The 23,473-nt window shown below is 37.7% G+C and overlaps 1 protein-coding gene across 7 annotated transcripts in view; it reads left to right on the forward strand.

The window, feature by feature from the left end:
* The window catches only part of RIPK2 (receptor interacting serine/threonine kinase 2), a 39,716-nt gene extending 16,905 nt beyond the window's left edge, over nt 1–22,811 (forward strand). For 2 of the 7 annotated variants that reach the window (XM_059043583.2, XM_067017051.1), the window contains 7 exons: nt 505–554; nt 1,393–1,554; nt 5,887–5,972; nt 16,709–16,792; nt 18,108–18,201; nt 19,779–19,934; nt 20,535–21,350. In XM_059043583.2, coding sequence (XP_058899566.1) covers nt 505–554; nt 1,393–1,554; nt 5,887–5,972; nt 16,709–16,792; nt 18,108–18,201; nt 19,779–19,934; nt 20,535–20,872 — 970 coding nt within the window. In that variant the 3' untranslated portion in view covers nt 20,873–21,350. Of the gene's footprint in view, nt 1–504; nt 555–1,392; nt 1,555–5,886; nt 5,973–16,708; nt 16,793–18,107; nt 18,202–19,778; nt 19,935–20,534; nt 21,351–21,375 lie in introns of those variants that run through there. The other 5 variants (XM_067017046.1, XM_067017045.1, XM_067017048.1 and 2 more) reach the window with 5 other exon arrangements.
* Nucleotides 22,812–23,473: the final 662 nt, after the last annotated feature.

Below are 23,473 nucleotides of genomic sequence, written 5' to 3' on the forward strand. Positions count from 1 at the left end.
ATCTTATTGTCCTATCAATTTATAATATTCAAGTGTTTTTATCATATATGACCTTGATAGGGGGAGGGAAACAGAGCAATTAACATTTAACACTACCAAAAGAGACAGTACTTACACCAGAAAAAGAGTCAATAGAATAGGGCTACAGGAGACAGCCTTTTTTATTGCTCTTTATTTTATGTGAATAATAGAATCATGTAATTAAAGGGCATAGCTTATCTAGGTGTTAAAGAATCATCCACAATTTATCCTTGCCTATAACTTCAAGTTTTTATTACAGTAATTTCCTAATTTTTCAAATTGAATTAATTCCCTTTCAAAACAAAACTGTATATGAATATTCATCATCTTGGTTCTATATAGTGATTCTTTAAGCAGCATTTCACTACATTATTACTTTAAAATATGGTATCTCCACAGTCAGCTTTCAAAATCAGTACCATTTTAGTTTATTATGAATAGTTAGTTTATAAAGTACTATATGTATATTTTTATCTTAAACAGCTATGCAGTTATCGCATGGGAAGTCTTATCTAGAAAACAGCCTTTTGAAGGTAAGTGTACTTTGACTTCCTTATTCTAGGTGACATCATATTGGTAAGTCATACTCAGAACTATCTGAATAAACATCACTTATTTTAAATCTGCCTAACAGTCATTTTGTGGAAAACACACTAGAAAAACAACAGTTTATCAATGTGAATCCACTGTATGTTGGAAAGTACTGGATTAAGGATCAGAAAAATATAGATTCTTCTTGTTCTGATAGTAATTAACTCTATTATAAGTCACTAAATCTCTTAAGTACTCATTTTTTTTATCTGCAAAATAAGAATTTTGAATTCTTCTTTCTAAGATTCATTCCAGCTATAAAATCGTTTGTATGAAAATTTAACTAGTGCTTCTTCTAAAGACCAGCAAACACTGAAGAATACTTTTCAGATTTTCTGATAATATTGTCTCTTTCTTTATTTTGAGGTTCGTTTAGGTCAGTTTGCTGTGTAACAACCTCAAAATCTCAGTAGTTTACAAACTAAACATTTATTTTTCATTCACATTGGGTTATTAGTTGCTGTGGCCCTTCTTGGCTCTGCTAGGTTCTGCTCAGCTCTGTTGAGCTCTGTTTTACTCTGCTCTTTTCATACTCCATTGACCAAATCAAATCGCATGGCCAAGCCCAGAATTAAAGAGGTGAAGATATAAACTCCTCCCACAAGAGGCAGCAAGTCTGGCAATAGCTGGGATATAAATATTCCTTTGACAGAAAGGGAAGTAATGAATTATTCCTACAATTTTAAGATTACCTCATGTTCATTTGGTTGGCTTTAGAATGTATTTAATATATTAAATCATAATATATTTCTAATGAATGAAATATATTTGTTTTGACAGAAGTCACCAATCCTTTGCAGATTATGTATAGTGTGTCACAAGGACATCGACCTGACACTAATGAAGAAAGTTTGCCATTTGATATACCTCATCGAACACTTATGATCTCTCTAATAGAAAGTGGATGGGCGCAAAATCCAGATGAAAGACCATCTTTCTTAAGTTAGTGTACAGTTTTAATCTGGACCTTTTGAATTACAAAAATAACAAATACGTTGTAAATAAAATATTCCTTGAACAGCTACACAAGTTAGATAACAAGCTCAAAGTTTTTTTTTAAATTTAAAGTTGTTTTTATTTTATGAGATGAGATTGAAGTGGTAAGGAGAGGCTGTTGACTATCATCATAAAAAGGTTAGAAATTTATTCCAAGTACAATGGAAAGCCATTAAAGTGAGTTTTTCAGGGAAATAACATGATTAAATTTAAGTTCAGGAGATATCACTCGCTGCTATGTATAAAATTCGAGAAGGGCAAGAGTAGAATTTCCAGACCAATCCTGGAGATCGAAAAATAAGATAGAATTAAGATTTATTTCAGAGGTAGAATGAATCATCACCTAAATGTAAACATAGAAGAAAAACTTCATGATCTTGGGTTGAGCAAAGAGCTCTTATATATGACATCAGAAACAAGATCTATTAAAAAAATTCTTTGATAATTGAACTTCAAAAAAATTGAAAACTTTTACACTTCAAAAGATGCTGTAGAAAATGAAAAGGCAAGCTGTAGACTGGGAATCTTCTTTCCAACTAAAAAAAAACAAATATATTTTCCATGTCTAGTGCTCATCAGCATTGTATTTTAAAAAAATCAAAAATTGCTATAATAATGGAGTAACATTTTATCTCTTATCTCTCAGAGCCATGTAATAGGATGTGTGTGTGTGTGTGTGTGTGTGTGTGTGTGTGTGTGTGTGTGTATGTATATATATGTATGTATGTATTGGCTTGGTCAAAAAGTTTGTTTGGGTTCTTCTATAAGATCTTACAAAAACCTGAATGAACTTTTTGGCCAACCCAATATATATCTCCTTTGTCCCCAGTGCCACTTCCAAACTGTAATTTCTTCTCTATTCCCTAAAGACTCTAGCTCTTCTGAAGATCATGCCATTAGGCGTTACTTCTCTACAAACTTCCTGGTTTTTCCCTATTGTTCATTGCAGAACAATGGCTTTTGGCTTACTGACTTCTACATCCTGCATTGATCAGTGCTGCTGAATATTTGAGAGGAACGCTCTGCAGATCTCTGGAGTTCTCTCTCTGTGTACCTCTCATCTTTGGTGCTCTGTCCTATAAACTCTATCTGCCTCCGTCTACCCTAACTCCCAGCCCTGTCTCTCCAACTCTGAGCTTCCACTGGGCCCCGGCTTACTTCCTATAATACCCTGTAGTATAGCTGGAAACTCTCCCAAGGCAGTAAGCTTGGGTAGTCAGTCTGTCATAAGGCTGACCTCAGTTGTTTCCTATCACTTAGAGATCACTGTCCTTTGTTGCCTGATATCTAGTGTCTTGAAAACCACTGTTTCATGCATTTTATCTGGCTAATGGTTGTTTAAGGCAGGAGGGTGAATTGGTCCTTGTTGCTTCATCTTGGCCAGAAATGGAATTCATTGGTTTCTCTTTAAATTAATGACTAAAACTAGGCACTAAACACCACTTAGCAATTCTGTTATGTTTCTCAAATACATCTACTATTCCATTCTCATAGATCACCTGTTCTTAAGTTGTGGTGCAGGGACCTCTGGAGGTGGGGTTGGTTCCTGAGACTTTTATAAGGGGTTCACAAAATCAGAAGTTTTCAAAATAATAAATATTAAGGTATTATTTCCCCTTTTTACTCTCATCCTCTGGAAAAATCTTTCCAGAGACTAAATTAAGTATGATGATATCATTGCTCCAACGGATAATGGAATGTGTCTTCATATACTCTGATGTGTTAAAATTTTGTTTTAATCTAATGTAGTAAATACCAGTAGATATGATCAACATATACAAAAGCTCTTAATAATTTTGAAGAGTTCTGAGACCCAAAACTTTGAGAATTACAGAGTTAGATGATCATCTTGTACTACTGTAGGAGATGCGTAAGTCCCATACTTCATGTTTCCAAAGTGGAGATAAAATTCCATCTTAATCCCCAAGAAGGAAAGCATGGGAGGAACATTTCTACGTCCTATCTGCCCCTCAGCACTCCTCCTCCTCATTTGTTAGTTTTAGAGAAAAAGCAAGTTACTTATCTAGTCCCTTCTCAGTTTTCTCCTCCTTTTAGAAGTAAGCTTATCTAAAGGATGCACACATTTTGTGATTACCCATATGGAAGCAGGTGAGGCCTGTAGCTGAGTGAGTAAAACTGTCAACTGAAGGGACAAAGTATTACTAAGCCCATATGCTACAGATCTAAAAAGGGACATATTCCAATTAGCTTTATCAGTAATAAAGGTGATGTTTTGATCATCATCTATCATTATTGTGTGGCTTTTCTTAATAGATTCTGAATTTAGGAAGAGAAGACAGGGGTAATGCATATTGTACCTTATCTTCCCTTCTTAAACCTCCTACACTCTATGTTCTGTATTTCTTTTGAGCATTGAGAAAGTAGAAACCATGAGAGAAAACTCCCTCATAGTTCCACTACCAGATCTATAAACTTAGTTGTACTTGACCTGTCTTTCCTGCTTTATCTCTTTTACAGTGGGAAAAAAGTGTTCTTATACAATTGTAAACAGTATTACTTGTGCTCTGGATGCCATTCCCTTACTCTCTCCAGCATTCTGTTCCTTATATTCTCTCTCTACTCTTGCATTGCCAATCTCTGCCTGTCTACTGGATCGTGCATCTGTCATACTATGCTATTATTATATCCTATCTTTATATAGGAAAAAAATTCTTGACCCCATGTCATCCTTCAGCTACCACCTCATTTTTCTACTCCCATTTAGATTTAAACACCTTGTAGGAATTGTCCATACATATTGTCTTTACTTCTTCATCTCTAATTCAATTTTTAACAAACTTACATCAGTCTTCTGTTTTCATTTCTCCACTAAAACTGCATTTGTTCAAGTTACCAAGGATGGCAATTTTGTAAAATACTGCTTATCTTACTTGGCTTCTCAGCAGATTAGATATGGCTGACTCTTCCCTCCTTGAAACCTTCCCTCTGATAGCTTCCAAGACACAAGAGACCATAATCCCTATTATCCACTCTTCCTCTATCTCTTTTTTCCTTCCTCTGCTCAATTTCTAACTGTTGCAATGCCTCAGAGCTCTAATATGGGTCCTTTACTGTTTGCCCTGTGTACTTTCGCCCTAGATGATCCAGACCAGACCATGGCTTTTATACCATCTATATGTTAGTGATGCTCAGTTTTATATCTAGAGCCCTGGCCTCTCCCTTAAGCAACAGGTCCATATATTATTGTAGTAATAATGGTAATTATGATTGTTTCCACTCATTGGCTATTATGAATCATGATGGTATGACTGTTCATGTGCAAGTCTGTGTGAACATATATGTTTTCATTTCTCTCAGGTAACTACCTGAGTGGAATTGCTTGGTTATATGGTAAATTTATCTTTCATTTTTAAGAAACTGTGCAGCTGTTTTCCAGAGTGGTTGCATACATTCCCACCAGCAATGTGTGAGGTTTTCTGTTTCTCTACATCATTGTCAATACTTGTTATTTTCTGTCTTTTTAATTATACCGATTTTAGTGGGTATGGAGTGATGCCTCATTGTAGTGTTAATTTGCATTTCCTAGTTACTAATTGTGTTTAAGCATATTTTCATGTGCTTTTTAGCTATTTGTGTGTCTCCTTTGGTGAAATTCAATCTTTTACCCATTTTTAAATTGGGTTGTTTGTCTTAAGTTGTTAGAGTTCTTTTTATATTCTAGATATAAGTTCTTTAGCAGATACATGATAGGTAAAAGTGTTCTTCTAGTCTGGGGCTTGTCTTTTTGTTTTTCATAATAGCATCTTTTTAAATGCCAAAGGTTTCCATTTTCTTGAAGTCCCATTATCAAAAATGTTTTATGGATCCTGTTTCTGATGCCATATCTAGGAATTATTTGCCCAACTCAAGGTCATGAAGATTTTCACCTATATTTACATTTAGGTGCATAGTCCATTTCAAGTTAATTCTATGTATGTTGTGAGGTAAGAATGTAAATTTTTCTGTTTTTGTGTGGATATCCAACTGTCCTAGTACCATTTGTCAAAAAGACTATCCTTTCCTCATTGAATTGCCTTAGCAACTTTGTCAAAAAACAATTGCCCATACTTGTAAGGGCTTTAGACTTTCAATCACGTTCCATTGATCTATCTTTAGATATGTCTGTCTTTATGCCTGTACTAAATGCTCTTAAGACACTTGAATGTCATCAGTTTGGGGTAAGACTTACTTAGGGCCTTATCAGTTAAATATTAGCGTTTATGTTTTTCATTTTAATGGTTATAAGCAACCTGAACTCATTTTATTTTTGTTATTTAGAATGTTTAATAGAACTTGAACCAGTTTTGCGAACATTTGAAGAGATAACTTTTCTTGAAGCTGTTATTCAACTAAAGAAAACAAAGGTAAATTGTTAAATGTAATACTGGAAATTAGAATGTTAAATCATGGAGAGTTTTAGTTTAGTTTAATTTAGTTTATTTCTACATACCTTCCACAGATATAAGCTACAATACTGCGGCAGTAGTTATCAGAGAGTATGAATGCTGTCTTCAATCTGTCACCAAAGAACTTTTCCATTTCATTCAAACAACCGCATCCAGATTTCAAAGGGATTTTCAGACCTCTCATATAGCAAATGTAAATTTAAAATGTGTAATGCATGCCAGTTGCATACAGTTAATGCCTTAAATTACTACAGTTGTTGTTTTAAATCTACGTTTATTTCTCTAAAGTTTTGATATATAGAGAGTAAAAGATGTCTGGGTTATTGCACTTTTTTTTTTTTAAACATCTTTATTGGAGCATAATTGCTTTACAATGGTGTGTGTGTTAGTTTCTGCTTTACAACAAAGTGAATCAGTTATACATATACATATGTTCCCATGTCTCTTCCCTCTTGCATCTCCCTCCCTCACACCCTCCCTACCCACCCCTCTAGGGGGTTACAAACCACCTAGCTGATCTCCCTGTGCCACACGGCTGCTTCCCACTAGCTATCCACCCTATGTTTGGTACTGTATATATGTCCATGCCACTCTCTCAGTTTGTCACAGCTTACCCTTCACCCTCCCCATATCCTCAAGGCCATGCTGTAGTAGGTCTGTGTTTTATTCCCATCCTGCCCCTAGGCTCTTCATGACATTTTTTTGTTCTTAGATTCCATATACATGTGTTAGTAGACGGTATTTCTTTTTCTCCTTCTGACTTACTTCACTCTGTATGACAAACTCCAGGTCCATCCACCTCACTACAAATAACTCAGTTTCATTTCTTTTTATGGCTGAGTAATATTCCATTGTATATATGTGCCACATCTTCTTTATCCATTCATCTGTTGATGGACACTTAGGTTGCTTCCATGTCCTGGCTATTGTAAATAGAGCTGCAATGAACATTTTGATACATGACTCTTTTTGAATTATGGTTTTCTCAGGGTATATGCCCAGTAGTGGGATTGCTGGGTTGTATGGTAGTTCTATTTTTAGTTTTTGAAGGAACCTCCATACTGTTCTCCATAATGGCTGCATCAATGTACATTCCCACCAGCAGTGCAAGATTGTTCCCTTTTCTCCACACCCTCTCCAGCATTTATTGTTTCTAGATTTTTTTGGTGGTAGCCATTCTGACCAGTGTGACATTATATCTCATTGTAGTTTTGATTTGCATTTCTGTAATGATTAATGAGGTTGAGCATTCTTTCATGTGTTTGTTGGCAATCTGTATATATGCTTTGGAGAAATGTCTATTTATTTCTTCTGCCCATTTTTGTATATGTGCTGCCGAAGCGAGCACTCTTCTGCCCATTTTTGGATTGGGTTGTTTCTTTTTTTGTTGTTGAGCTGCATGAGTTGCTTATAAATTTTGGAGATTAATCCTTTGTCAGTTGCTTCATTTGCAAATATTTTCTCCCATTCTGAGGGTTGTCTTTTGGTCTTGTTTATGGTATCCTTTGCTGTGCAAAAGCTTTTAAGTTTCATTAGGTCCTATTTGTTTATTTTTGTTTTTATTTCCATTTCTCTAGGAGGGTGGTCAAAAGGATCTTGCTGTTATTTCTGTCATAGAGTGTTCTGCTTATGTTTTCCTCTAAGAGTTTGATAGTGTCTGACCTTACATTTAGATCTTTAATCTATTTTGAGTTTATTTTTGTGTATGGTGTTAGGGAGTGTTCTAATTTCATACTTTTACATGTACCAGTCCAGTTTTCCCAGCACCACTTATTGAAGAGGCTGTCTTTTCTCCACTGTATATCCTTCCCTCCTTTATCAAAGATAAGGTGACCATATGTGCATTGGTTTATCTCTGGGCTTTCTATCCTGTTCCATTGATCTATATTTCTATTCTTGTGCCAGTACCATACTGTCTTGATTACTGTGTCTTTGTAGTATAGTCTGAAGTCAGGGAGCCTGATTCCTCCAGCTCCATTTCTCGTTCTCAAGATTGCTTTGGCTATTCGGGATCTTTTGTGTTTCCATACAAATTGTGAAATTTTTTGTTGTAGTTTGGTTAAAAAATGCCAGTGGTAGTTTGATAGGGATTGCATTAAATCTGTAGATTGCTTTGGGTAGTAGAGTCATTTTCACAACGTTGATTCTTCCAATCCAAGAACATGGTATATCTCTCCATCTATTTGTATCATCTTTAATTTCTTTCATCAGTGTCTTATCATTTTCTGCATGCAGGTCTTTTGTCTCCTTAGGTAGGTTTATTCCTAGATTTTTTATTCTTCTTGTTGCAATGGAAAATGGGAGTGTTTTCTTAATTTCACTCTCAGATTTTTCATCATTAATGTATAAGAATGCCAGAGATTTCTGTGCATTAATTTTGTATCCTGCTACTTTACAAAATTCATTGATTAGCTCTAGTAGTTTTCTGGGAGCATCCTTAGTATTCTCTATGTATAGTATCATGTCATCTGCAAACAGTGGCAGCTTTACTTCTTCTTTTCCTATTTAGATTCCTTTTATTTCTTCCTCTTCTCTGATTGCTGTGGCTAGAACTTCCAAAACTAGGTTGAATAAGAGTGGTGAGAGTGGGCAACCTTGTCTTGTTCCTGATCTTAGTGGAAATGGTTTCAGTTTTTCACCATTGAGAACGATGCTGGCTGTGGGTTTGTCATATATGGCCTTTATTATGTTGAGGAAAGTTCCCTCTATGCCTACTTTATGCAGGGCTTTTATCATAAATGGGTGTTGAATTTTGTCAAAAGCTTTCTCTGCATCTATTGAGATGATCATATGTTTTTCTCCATCATTTTGTTGATATGGTGTATCACATTGATTAATTTGCATATATTGAAGAATCCTTGCATTCCTGGAATAAACCCCATTTGATCATGGTGTATGATCCTTATAATGTGCTGTTGGTTTCTGTTTCCTAGTATTTTGTTGAGGATTTTTGCATCTATATTCATCAGTGATATTGGCCTGTAGTTTTCTTTCTTTGTGACGTCTTTGTGTGGTTTTGGTATCAGGGTGATGGTGGCCTCATAGAATGAGTTTGGGAGTGTTGCTCCCTCTGCTATCTTTTGGAAGAGTTTGAGAAGGATAGGTGTTATCTCTTCTCTAAATGTTTCATAGAATTCGCCTGTGAAGCCATCTGGTCCTGGGCTTTTGTTTGTTGGAATATTTTGAATCACAGTTTCAATTTCAGTGCTTGTGATTGGTCTGTTCATATTTTCTATTTCTACCTGGTTCAGTCCTGGCAGCTGGTGCATTTCTAAGAACTTGTCCATTTCTTCCAGGTTGTCCATTTTATTGGCATACAGTTGCTTGTAGTAATCTCTAATAATCTTTTGTATTTCTGCAGTGTCCGTTGTTATCTCTCCTTTTTCATTTCTAATTCTATCGATTTGAGTCTTCTCCCTTTTATTCTTGATGAGTCTGGCTAATGGTTTATCAATTTTGTTTATCTTCTCAAAGAACCAGCTTTTAGTTTTATTGATCTTTGCTATTGTTTCCTTCATTTCTTTTTCATTTATTTCTGATCTGGTCTTTATGATTTCTTTCCTTCTGCTAAATTTGGGGGTTTTTTGGTTCTTCTTTCTCTAGTTGCTTTACGTGCAAAGTTGTTTATTCGAGATGTTTCCTGTTTCTTAAGGTAGGATTGTATTGCTATAAACTACACTCTTAGAACTGCTTTTGCTGCATCACGTAGGTTTTGGGTCATCATGTTTCCATTGTCATTTGTTTCTAAGTATTTTTTGATTTCTTCTTTGACTTCTTCAGTGATCACTTCGTTATTAAGTAGTATATTGTTTAACCCCCATGTGTTTCTATTTTTTACAGATCTTTTCCTGTAATTAATATCTAGTCTCATAGCATTGTGGTCGGAAAAGATACTTGATATGATTTCAATTTTCTCAAATTTACCAAGGCTAGATTTGTGACCCAAGATATGATCTATCCTGGAGAATGTTCCATGAGCACTTGAGAAAAATGTATATTCTGTTGTTTTGGGATGGAATGTCCTATAAATATCAATCAACTCCATCTTGTTTAAGGTATCATTTAAAACTTGTGTTTCCTTATTTATTTTCATTTTGGATGATCTGTCCATTGGTGAAAGTGGGGTGTTAAAGTCCCCTTCTATGATTCTGTTACTGTTGATTTCCCCTTTTATGGCTGTTAGTATTTGCCCTCTGTATTGAGGTGCTCCTATGTTGGGTGCATAAATATTTTCAACTGTTATATCTTCTTCATGGATCGATCCCTTGATCATTATGTAGTGTCCTTCTTTGTCTCTTATAATAGTCTTTATTTGAAAGTCTATTTTGTCTGATATGAGAATTGCTACTCCAGCTTTCTTCTGATTTCCATTTGCATGGAATATCTTTTTCCATCCCCTCACTTTCAGTCTGTATGTGTCCCTAGGTCTGAAGTGGGTCTCTTGTAGGCAGCATATATATGGGTCTTGTTTTTGTATACATTCAGCCAGTCTGTGTCTTTTGGTGGGAGCATTTAATCCATTTACATTTAAGGTAATTATCGATATGTATGTACCTATTACCATTTACTTACTTGTTTCAAGTTTGTTCTTGTAGGGCTTTTCCTTCTCTTGTGTTTCTTGCCTAGAGAAGTTCCTTTAGCATTTGTTGTAGAGCTGGTTTGGTGGTGCTGAACTCTCTCAGCTTTTGCTTGTCTGTTAAGGTTTTAATTTCTCCATCAAATCTGAATGAGATCCTTGCTGGGTAGAGTAATCTTGATTGTAGGTTTTTGTCCTTCATCACTTTAAATATGTCCTGCCACTCCCTTCTGGCTTGCAGAGTTTCTGCTGAAACATCAGCTGTTAACGTTATGGGGATTCCCTTGTGTGTTATTTGTTGTTTTTCCCTTGCTGCTTTTAATATGTTTTCTTTGTATTTAATTTTTGACAGTTTGATTAATATGTGTCTTGGCGTGTTTATCCTTGGATTTATCCTGTATGGGACTCTCTGTGCTTCCTGGACTTGATTAACTATTTCCTTTCCCATATTAGGGAAGTTTTCAACTATAATCTCTTCAAATATTTTCTCAGGCCCTTTCTTTTTCTCTTCTTCTTCTGGGACCCCTATAATTCGAATGTTGGTGCATTTAATGTTGTCCCAGAGGTCTCTGAGACTGTCCTCAGTTCTTTTCATTCTTTTTTCTTTATTCTTCTCTGCAGTAATTTCCACTATTTTATCTTCCAGGTCACTTATCCGTTCTTCTGCCTCAGTTATTCTGCTATTGATCCCATCTGGAGTATTTTTAATTTCATTTATTGTGTTGCTCATCATTGCTTGCTTGCTCTTTATTTCTTCTAGGTCCTTGTTACATATTTCTTGCATTTTGTCTATTCTATTTCCAAGATTTTGGATCAACTTTACTATCATTATTCTGAATTCTTTTTCAGGTAGACTGCCTATTTCCTCTTCATTTGTTAGGTGTGGTGGGTTTTTACCTTGCTCCTTCATCTGCTGTGTGTTTTTCTGTCTTTTCATTTTGCTTACTGTGTTTTGGGTCCCCTTTTTGCAGGCTGCAAGTTCATAGTTCCTGTTGTTTTTGATGTCCGTCCCCAGTGACTAAGGTTGGTTCAGTGGGTTGAGTAGGTTTCCTGGTTGAGGGGACTAGTGCCTGTGTTCTGGTGGATGAGTCTGCATCTTGTCTTTCTGGTGGGCAGGTCCACGCCTGGTGATGTGTTTTGGGGTGTCTGTAGCCTTATTATGATTTTTGGCAGCCTCTCTGCTAATGGATGGATCTGTAGTCCTGTCGTGCTAGTTTTTGGTCATAGGGTGTCCAGCACTGTAGGTTGCTGGTCGTTGAGTGAAGCTGGGTCTTGGTGTTGAGATGGAGATCTCTGGGAGATTTTTGCCATTTGATATTACGTGGGGCTGGGAGGTCTGTTGTGGACCAGTGTCCTGAAGTTGGTTCTCCCACCTCAGAGACACAGCCCTGACGCCTGGCAGGAGCACCAAGAGCCTTTAATCCACACGGCTCAGAATAAAAGGGGGGAAAAATAGAAAGGAAAAAAAGAAAGGAAGGAAGGAAGAGAGGGAGGAAGGGAGGAATGGAGGGAGGAAAGGAGGGAGAAAGGAAGAAAGAAAGAAGATAAAATAAAGTAGTATAAAATATAGTTATTAAAATAAAAAGTAATTATTTAGAAGAAAAATTATAAAAAGAAAAAAAAAAAAGAAAGGGTCGGTCAGAACCCTAGAACAAATGGTGAAAGCAAAGCTATACAGACAAAATCTCACACAGCAGCACTCACACACTCACAAAAAGAGAAAAAGAGGAAAATAATAATATATCTTGCTCCCAAAGTCCACCTCCTCAACTTGGGATGATTCACTGTCTATTCAGGTATTCCACAGGTGCAGGTCACTTCAAGTTGATTGTGGAGATTTAATCCACTGCTTCTGAGGCTGCTGGAAGCGACCTCCCCCTCTCCTCTTTGTTCGCACAGCTCCTGGGGTTCAGCTTTGGACTTGCCCCTGCCTCTGCTCATAGGTTGCCCGAGGGTGTCTGTTCTTCGCTCAGACAGGACGGGGTTAAAGGAGCAGCTGATTCGGGGGCTCTGGCACACTCGGGCCGGGGGGAGGGTGGGGCACCGATGTGGGGTGAACCTGCGGTGGCAGAGGCTGGCGTGACATTGCACGAGCCTGAGGCGCGCCGTGCATTCTCCCGGGGAAGTTGTCCCTGGACCCCGCGACCCTGGCAGTGGCGGGCTGCACAGGCTCCTGGGAGGGGAGGTGTGGAGAGTGACCTGTGCTCGCACACAGGCTTCTCGGTGGCGGCAGCAGCAGCCTTAACGTCTCTTGCCTGTCTCTGGGTTCCGCGCCGACAGCCGCGGCTTGCACCCATCTCTGGAGCTCCTTTATGTGGCACGCTTAATCCCCTCTCCTCACGCACCAGGAAACAAAGAGGCAAGAAAAATTCTCTTGTCTCATCGGCAGCTCTGTGCCCGTCTTTGGAGCTCCTTTAAGCGGTGTGCTTAATCCCCTCTCCTCACGCCCCAGGAAGCAAAGAGGGAAGAAAAAGTCTCTTGCCTCTTTCGCAGTTCCAAGCTTCTCCCGGCCTCCCTCCCGGCTAGCTGTGGTGCACTAACCCCTTCAGTCTGTGTTCACACAGCCAACCCCAGTCCTCTCCCTGGGATCCGACTGAAGCCCGAGCCTCAGCTCCCCGCCCCTGCCCGCCCTGGCGGGTGAGCAGACAAGCCTCTTGGGCTGGTGAGTGCTGGTCAGCACCGATCCTCTGTGCAGGAATCTCTCCGCTTTGCCCTCCGCACCCCTGTTACTATGCTCTCCTCCGCGGCTCTGAAGCTTCCCCACTCCACCACCCACATTCTCCGCCCGTGAAGGGGCTTCTAGTGTGTGGAAACCTTTCCTCCTTCACAGCTCCCTCCCACTGGTGCAAGTCCCATCCCTATTCTTTTGTCTCTGTTTATTCTTCTTTCTTTTGCCCTACCCAGGTACGTGGGGAGTTTCTTGCCTTTTGGAAGGTCTGAGGTCTTCTGCCAGTGTTCAGTGGGTGTTCTGTAGGAGCAGTTCCACGTGTAGATGTATTTCTGATGTATCTGTGGGGAAGAAGGTGATCTCTGTGTCTTGGTCTTCCGCCATCTTTTCTCCGAGTCTGGGTTATTGCACTTTATTGCCAAGTTAAGCTGTAGAATTTTTGTTAATAACTGAGGCCCAAATGTGTATTTTCCATGGCTTATATATATATATATCTTTCTGTTTTCCCACTCAAACACTCCATGTTGCATAGACCAAAGTAGCCATTGATATGAATTAACTAGAACAATTGTCTTACTTACTCATTCTGCTCTTGTAGATCAGAAAAACAATTGAAGGGACCCATTACTGCAAGGTTTTCTTGCTGCTATCAAAAATTGTTTAGAAAGCAACTATAGTCCTTTAGGGACAAAGTTAGCCTAGTTTAACACTTTCTGTGTTTCATTAAGTTGCAGTTGACATATGATAAAACCATCAGTTATTAGCCAATCTCTTAGGTTGTGAACAGGCATAATCTACAATTGATTTATCACTAAATGACATTGCTTGCCTCTTGCAGTTTGCTTGATCTGTTAACATAATCTTTGGTTTAGAAGGGAAGTGCATAAAGGAAACAACTGCCCTTAACCAAACTAAAAATTGATGGTGGCAGTATTAGTGCCTGAGTTTTTTAAGAAACTAAGGAGGAACTGTGCTTTAATCTTTTGATAAGTTTTCATTGACTTCTCTGCTTCTGAGTAGGCAGTCTTTTCCAGAACATTCCAATCTCTCCACTTCTTAGTAGATACAAACTTCTGTTAACATTTATTTTTGCTTTGTCTTTTTAGTTCCCTTTTCTCTCTTCACAACTTTCTCCTCTTCTCCCAAGCAAAGGTGGATAGAAGGGTCTGTTTTCTAGGTTCTAGAAACTGAACTGGAAAAGAACCAATTCAGTTCCTTTTTTGTCCCCAGCCAACTTAAATACTAGGATCTATATTTAAAACCATTAATTGGGGGAGAAATTTTTGCTTCTTAAATAAAGTAATTTAGTGTATATTTTTAAATACATGAGTATCATTTAATAGCATTACTTTCTTTGGTCACTGTTTTTAAGTTGCTGTGTTGTTTTCACTCAGAGTTGTCATTATTTTTTTCTTTTTTTTTAAATCCTTGTGTTAATTCTGTAAAACTGTTAGGGGAAGAATATCATCTCCAGTTTTTTTTTTTTTTTTTTTTTTTTTTGCGGGCCTCTCACTGTTGCGGCCTCTCCCGTTGTGGAGCACAGGCTCCAGACACGCAGGCTCAACGGCCATGGCTCACGGGCCCAGCCGCTCCACGGCATATGGGATCTTCCCGGACCGGGGCACGAACCCGTGTCCCCTGCATCAGCAGGCGGATTCTCAACCACTGTGCCACCAGGGAAGCCCTCATCTCCATTTTATAGATGAGATAACTGAGGTATAGGGAAGTAAGTCACATAACACTCTACACAGCTACGTAATGGCAGGGCCAAGGGTAGAATACAAATTTATTAAAATAATAAGATTTTTCATAAAGAAATTTCTGAAAACAAAGATCACAATTTAGAGTGACTTCTTTTGTTTGAGTTTCCTACATTTTTTTCAGTTCTTTGAACTGGCTCCTATAATTTATGTTTTCACAGATAGTATCTCTTATGTCTTGAGCAGTAAAAACTGAATCAAAAAAAGTTTTTCTTTGATGTCATTTTATTTCTTTCTAGGGACTGACTCACCAGTTCATAAATAATTTGAATTATCGTTAACTGATTAGTTATGAAAAGTGATGTTAGTAATTAATGATACTGTATAACAAGAAATATTTTAATAAATTTAAAAGAACAGAAGAAATTGACATAACAGAAATGGATCCAAAGATGAATTTTAAAGGTTCATATAAAAATGTATTTAACAAATGTTCACTGGACTGCTGTGTGTAAAGTACTATGCCCCATAGATTTTTTTTTTTTTTTTTTTTTTTTTTTTTTGCGGTATGCGGGCCTCTCACTGTTGTGGCCTCTCCCATTGCGGGGCACAGGCTCCGGACGCACAGGCCTAGCGGCCATGGCTCACGGGCTTAGTTGCTCCGCGGCATGTGGGATCTTCCCGGACCAGGGCACGAACCCGTGTCTCCTGCATCGGCAGGCGGATTCTCAACCACTGCGCCACCAGGGAAGCCCCCCCATAGATTATATACATAGATGAATAGTAGTTTTTTTCTCCTAAAACTTCTTAGACAGGTTATGGAGCAGACAGTTGTTAAGTATGAATAATGAAAGACTGGGTGTGGATCCCACCAATTTCTGAAGTTCTGTAGAGCATTTGACGTTATGTTGGTTTGGGGAAGAAAAGCAGATTAATGGTTTTGTTTTTAAATCACTCAATAGTGATGGCAGCTAATCCAAGTCTGGCTTAAAGAGAGAGGAGTGAATCACTAAACAATTTTAGTACAAAGGCATAGTGTTTAAATAAGTCATGTTTAATATCTACCATTTATTGAATGCTTACAAAGTAATCTTAAGGCCTCTGCATATATTACTTCTAATCCTTCTTACAGTAATCCTGAAAAATAGGTATTCTCATCTCCAATTTACAGATAAGTAAACTAAGTTTAAGTCACATGCCCAAAGTCAAACAGGTATCCTGGGATCTAACCCAGATCTCATTGGCCCCCCATCGTTCCATTAGGGCACTCTTCCTCCTTTACTTAGTCCAACCCTCAATTTCTTATCTATAAAATGAAAATAATAATAGTACTTAGAATCATGGTACCTAAATTATAGTAAATGCTTAATAATTATGGATAGTTACACACGAATTGAAATATGTTAAGTACTAGTTTGAACCAGATACTTCATATTCATTATCTCAATCTCTAGAAGGATCCTGCATGTAGATATTATTCCATTTTAAAGGATGAATTTGCTCAAGGTAACCAGTTAATATGAGGCAGGATTCAAAGCCTGTGTCTCTAAAGTTATTTCCCCTATTCTACACTATCTCTGCCTTTAAGTTAGATATTATATTCTCAACTGATTGAGATTTTCTTTCTATTGATTTTGTATAAACATATAAAATATATAAAACATATAAAATATGTTAAGTAGATTGTATTTTACTCATATAATTTTCTAATTATCTCTAATTCAAGTACATATATTTATTCTTATTACAGAGTGCTTCAAGTACCGTTCACTTATGTGACACGAAGAAAATGGAGTTATTTCCGAACATACCGGTAAATTATGGTCCACAGGAGGTAAAAATAATTACGTTGATTAAACTCATAATGTGAGAAGATTATGAGAAATCATTTCTTCTATCTCACTCTTTTATAGATGGGAAGCTAAAGTCCAGGGAGGCTTTAGGATTTTAGAATGGGAATCTCCAATTTGAAATCCAGCTCTTCTGATTCTTAGTTCATTTTTCATCTCATCAAATCACAGTCCTTTCTTTCTTGGGCATTGACTTCTGTCCCTGTCCTTGTTTTATGTAATGGATGGTGTTCTAGGGTAGTACACAGACAAATCATTGGCACAGTTCTGCCACTATATTTATACCTTCTTACTCAAATGTAAAAAAGCTATAATACCTGCCTTGTTCTTAAACCTCTTACAATGATTAATAAAAAGAAAATGCCATTTGTGTGGCTATCCAAAAAGAAGGATTTCTTTAGTAGCATTCATTCAGAATTATTTCATATTAATGATTTCTTTTAAGAATATATAAGATATGTTTTCTTTGCAGATTCAGAAAAGTAATAGTACCTTCAAAATGAATCTTAAAACACAGTATGTAGTCTTTGAATCACCTTTATATTCACTATCTCATCACTGGATCTTTGAGCCCATACATGCTCATTTTTAGATAAATACACAGAAAAAGAACCTGAGAGCCAAATTATTTAAATGCCTTGTCGAAGCTTAGGTAGTAATTCCATGACAGAGCTAGGATTGGATCCAACTTCTATATTACTTTTTCTGTGGATTCCCACTCCTCCATGTTGAAGGAACCTGAGGCATTGAGAATAGGCATGTGCTCTAAATCAGGAGGTAATCAGAGCTGCAGATCTCAAATTTCTCATGAGCTGGACAGAGTCTCTGAGATTATGTACAAAATATTGAAAAAACAATGGTTTCTAATATATTTAACTATTGCCCCACCCATCCAATTGACCTGATAAAGAAATCAAGTTCACTTTTTTGTTATGTCACATACGTGTTTAATTTTGTAAAATGTAATTTGTTGGTTTTTTTGTTTGTTTGTTTTTTTGCGGTACATGGGCCTCTCACTGTTGTGGCCTCTCCCGTTGCGGAGCACAGGCTCCAGCGGCCATGGCTCACAGGCCCAACCGCTCCACAGCATGTGGGATCTTCCCAGACCAGAGCGTGAACCCATGTCCCCTGCATCGGCAGGCAGACTCTCAACCACTGCACCACCAGGGAAGCCCTTGTATTAGTTTTGATTCTTTGTTTATGATAAGCCAAAAGCAGGAACTATTTAGAAATTAAAGCTGTATAACTTTTAAAATGATTTTTCATTAACCTAAATCATTTATCTTCTATTTATTTTAGGAATCGTGTGGATGCTCTCAGCTCCATAAAACTAGTGTTTCTCCTGGAACATCAAGGTCCCTGTCAGCTCCTCAAGGCAATGATTTTCTATCTAGTATGTAAATTTTTCAGTCAGTATTACTTGCAAGTTTTCAATTTTCTTTCAAGATCATATTCTTGCAAGCAGCCATGGTTTGTATGGAACATGTCTTTCATTTGTATTTTTAACTCATTTTTTAAAAATGACAGTCTAAAGATGTGAAAATAGTAGTGGGACGTTAAACAAATATATTTAAGTATTAAAAGCATTATGTTAGACACTACAGAAAGATATTTTTTTAAATCTCTTATAAGAAAGAGGAGAAATGTTTCTAAGTCACCATAATATTAGACAAAGAGCAATGTATTGTAAAAGATATAAGGATGTAGAACTATGGTAGTAAAGTGGAAGAGTAACATTTTTTACAAAGCACTGTCACAACAGCCTTGTGAGGGAGATATTCCTCATTTTACAGATTCTTAATATCAAGACTTCTGGATCACATAGTTAGTAGCTGGCAAATCCAAGATTCGAAGCCAGGTCTTTTTGATAAATATTTTCATGTCACTACTACACCATGTTATCATCATGAAGAAATCATTTCTGGCTGAAGGTTGGACCTATAGTTATAAAGGATGGGCATTCCAGGCAAAAGGAACAGCATAGAGGCAAAGAAGCAAGAAAACAGAACAGTGAGTAGTTGGGTTTAGCTGGTGAGGAGGGTGAATGAAAGGTGATAAAAGATCAGGAGGGTAAAGTCATATCATGATGAATTCTAATACTAGGCTAAGCCATTCAGGCTCTTTTGCTTGGGTAGAGAGCAATTACTGCAAATTTTTGAGCAAGGATGTGACATGATAAAATTTTTTGCTTTAGGAATATTTATCCTGGCTGGAATATGTAGGATATTTTGAAAGGGAAAAGGAGATTCAAGGTGGGGAGACCAGTTAGGAGACTGTTGGTCTATTATTGTACTACAGGTGAGAGATTATGAGACCTGCTCTAGAGTGTGAAGGAGAGAATAGTGTGAGAGATGTTACAGAGGACACACTTTTCACTTGCAGGAAGGAAGAGAGAAAAAAAAGATAACGCTGAACAAGTTTAGCTGGAAGAACATTGGTGCTATTAACAGAAATAGGAGTTGAATCAGGTTTTAAAGTTAATATGAATAATTAAGTTTTTAATCTTTTTTTTTTTTTAATTTGAACTGTTGAAAATGTAAGGTTCACTGAAGACTGAAAATTTAATTACGTGGATTTGGGAAGGGAGGTGACAGTTGAGGCCCTGAGGTCGAATAAGTTTACCAAAGGAGAGTGTAGAAAGACACATCATATGTAAATTTAGAGGACACATTTGAAGTGCAGAAGGAGGAAGATGGACACAGAAGAAAAAATATGGTACCACATGAAGAAGTAAAATTCTATGATTTATGATTTACATAGGACAGACAGAAATATGGTAAAAATATTAAGCATAAATCTTTTTTTTCTAAAAAATATTTACTTGTGGAATTAGGTTTATGAACCAGCTTATGCAGTGAAAAATTAAGAGACACTGAATACTACCCTCTCTATCACCCGGATGTTCATATTTTAGCTAATAGGAGTAGCTAAGGAATATTCTACCCCTAATGAAGATGTTGTGTTTTATAGGAAAAACACAAGACTTTTCTGTGATGCATCAATGTCCAGTAAATCACAGTTGTGACAGTAACATTTCTGTGGCTCAAAGAGCAACATTCTGTGATCACAGGGCTGCTCCATGCTCTTTAGCAATAATAAATCCACTCTCAGCAGAGGGAAATTCAGGTAAATATGTACTATGAGACACTTTGTAAATGATGCCATTTATCTCACAACCATATGTTCAGTAGATTTGCTATACGATGTTTTATTTGTCTTTATTTCTTCAGTATGATATATACATACCATAAGTAGGAAAGCACTTCCAATCCCCGAAGACATGAGTGTTGATATATAATAATAGGCCAAAATGGTATTCCATGAACATCTATCTAGGGAGGGAGTGCTAAGAGGAGTGCTATGTTAATACTAACATATTCGTAACTTAATATTTTACTAAAGGTAAATATATTTTTGTTTATTTATCAAATATGCAGGTATTCTTTATATTTAAAAAAAAACCTGAGAAAAAGTGACATTTGCCCCCATGATTTATAGTGTATAAATATGCAGTGCTTTTTCTTGGAGGGAAAGGGAAGAGATAAGCCAAATATCTGAATGTTTCCTGAAGATAAATAGCATCCCTCAATATACTGGTGTTCCATATGAGCACAATCATAGTAAAATTAGGTTTTATGCCTTATTATTTTGTTTTTCATCTAATTTTACTCATAGCTATATATCTGTCCCCCACCTTCTTACTTGTCATCCCTTGCTTTTCTACAGAGCGATTTCAGCCTGGTATAATCCAACAGTGGATCCAGAGTAAAAGGGAAGATATTGTGAACCAAATGACTGAAGCCTGCCTTAACCAATCTCTAGATGCCCTCCTGTCCAGGGATTTGATCATGAAGGAGGACTATGAACTCATTAGTACCAAACCTACGAGGACCTCAAAAGTCAGACAATTATTGGATACTAGTGACATCCAAGGAGAAGAATTTGCCAAAGTTATAGTACAAAAATTGAAAGATAACAAGCAGATGGGTCTTCAGCCTTACCCAGAAATACTTGTGGTTTCTCAATCTCCATCTTTAAATTTATTTCACAGTAAAAACCTATAAGGAACTCTTTTTCAAGAATAAAAATCAGTGCATAAAAGGGTATTTTATATTTCTTTTGCCTTGATAATGTTTTTATGAGATTCATATGAATATTAGAAACTTTAATGAAGTTTCTTCTTCAGATAAATATTAGTCTTCTTCCATGACATTATAGTATTTTTTAAATTAATACAGTAGAAAGTGTGATTTTTGCTGCATAGTTCAATTCTTTTTGTCTCTTTGGTTAATTGAAACTATTTTTTCAATGTAATAATTATATTTTTATTGTACAAAACAATGTCTTCAGGTTTCATGTGTTTCTCATGGATACCATTTTCACATATACTTTCTTTGTGGATTATTTATTACTTGTTTAAGATGCTTGACTTTCTGAAGACTTAAATCAAAGAAACTTTTAAATGTTAGTTATTCAGTTCTTTAGAAAATTGTTTCAAAGATAAGCAATACAAAGTGTATAAAGAAAAAGTTAATCCTTCAACATGTGTTTCTACTTCTATTTCTAGCCTCAAGTAACAACCAAAGTTAACAGCATGATGTGTATCATTCTATCTGTTTCTTCCTACTCATATTTAAAGTATATGCCTGGGGGAACCTTCAAGATGGCAGAGGATTAAGACGTGGAGATCACCTTCCTCCCCACAAATACATCAGAAATACATCTACATGTGGAACAACTCCTGCAGAACACCTACTGAACACTGGCGGAAGACCTCAGACTTCCCAAAAGGCAAGAAACTCCCCACGTACCTGGGTAGGGAAAAAGGAAAAACAGAGACAAAAGAATAGGGACAGTACCTACCCCTCTGGGAGGGAGCTGTGAAGGAGGAAAAGTTTCCACACACTAGGAAGCCCCTTCACTGGTGGAGATGGCGGGTGGGCAGTGGGGAAGCTTCATGGCCATGGAAGAGAGCACAGCAGCAGAAGTGTAGAGGGCAAAGTGGAGATACTCCCACACAGAGGATCGGTGCCTACCAGCACTCACGAGCCAGAGAGGCTTGTCTACTCACCCTCCAGGGTGGGTGGGGGCTGGGAGCTGAGGCTCAGGCTTCGGAGGTCAGATCCCAGAGATAGGACTAGGGTTGCTTGTGTGAACACAGCCTGAAGGAGGCTAGTGATCCACAGCTATCTGGAAGGGAGTCCAGGGAAAAGTCTGGACCTGCCTAAGAGGCAAGAGACCATTGTTTCAGGGTGTGCAAGGGGAGGGGATTCAGAGCACCGTCTAAACGAGCTCCAGAGACAGACGCGAGCCACAGCTACCAGTACGGACACCAAAGGCGGGCATGAGACACTAAGGTTGCTGCTGTAGCCACCAAGAAGCATGTGTGCAAGCACAGGTCACTATCCACACCTCCCCTCCTGGAGCCTGTGCAGCCCACAACTTACAGGGTCCCACGATCCAGGGACAACTTCCCTGGGAGAACACACGGCGTGCCTCAGGCTGTTGAAACGTCACACAAGCCTCTGCCATTCAGGCTCACACCGCATTCTGTACCCATCCCTCCCACCCGGCCTGAGTGAGCCAGAGCCCCCTAATCAGCTGAGCCTTTAACCTCTCCCTGTCTGGGTGGGGAACAGATGCCTTCAGATGACCTACACGCAGAGGCAGGGCCAAATCCAAAGGTGAACCTCAGGAGCTGTGCAGTCAAAGAAGAGAAAGGGAAATCTGTCCCAGCAGCCTCAGGAGCAGTGGATTTAATCTCCACAATCAACTTGATGTACCCTGCATCTGTGGAATACCTCAACAAATCATCCCAAAATTGAGGCGGTGGACTTTGGGAGCAACTGTAGACGTACTGTTTGCTTTCTGCATCTAATTTGTTTCTGGTTTTATGTTTATTTTAGTTTAGTAGTTAGAGCTTATTATCATTGGTAGATTTGTTTATTGATTTGGTTGTTCTCTTCCTTTTATATATATATATTTTTTTCCTTTTTCTCTTTTTGTGAGTGTGTATGTGTATGCTTCTTTGTGTGATTTTGTCTGTATACCTTTACTTTTACCATTTGTCCAAGGGTTGTGTCTGTCAATTTTTTTGCTTTTTTTGTTTTGTTTTTCTTTTTGAATAGTTTTTAGAGCTATTGTCATTGGTGGATTTGTTTTTTAGTTTGTTTGTCCCTTTTTTTATTACTTTTTAATTTTTTTATTAAAATTTTTTTTAATTTTTTCTAATTATTTTTTTACTTTATTTTATTTTTTTCTTTATTTATTTCTTTTTTATTCTCCCTTTTCTTCTGAGTGGAGTGGCTGACAGGGTCTTGGTCCTCTGGCCGGGTGTCAGGCCTGAGCCTCTGAGGTGGGAGAGCCGAGTTCAGGACATTGGTCCACCAGAGGCCTCCCAGCTCCATGTCATATCAAACAGCAAAAGCTCTCACAGAGATCTCCATCACAATGCTAAGACGCAGCTCCACTCAACAAGCAGCAAGCTACAGTGCTGCACACCCTATGCCAAACAACTAGCAAGACAAGAACACAAGCCCACCCATTAGCAGAGAGGCTGCCTAAAATCATAGTTCACAGATGCCCCAAAACACACCACCGGACCCGGTCCTGCCCACCAAAGACAAGATCCAGTCTCATCCACCAGAACACAGGCACTAGTCTTC

Source organism: Kogia breviceps, chromosome 17 (assembly GCF_026419965.1).
Source record: "Kogia breviceps isolate mKogBre1 chromosome 17, mKogBre1 haplotype 1, whole genome shotgun sequence".
Classification (NCBI taxonomy): domain Eukaryota; kingdom Metazoa; phylum Chordata; class Mammalia; order Artiodactyla; family Physeteridae; genus Kogia; species Kogia breviceps.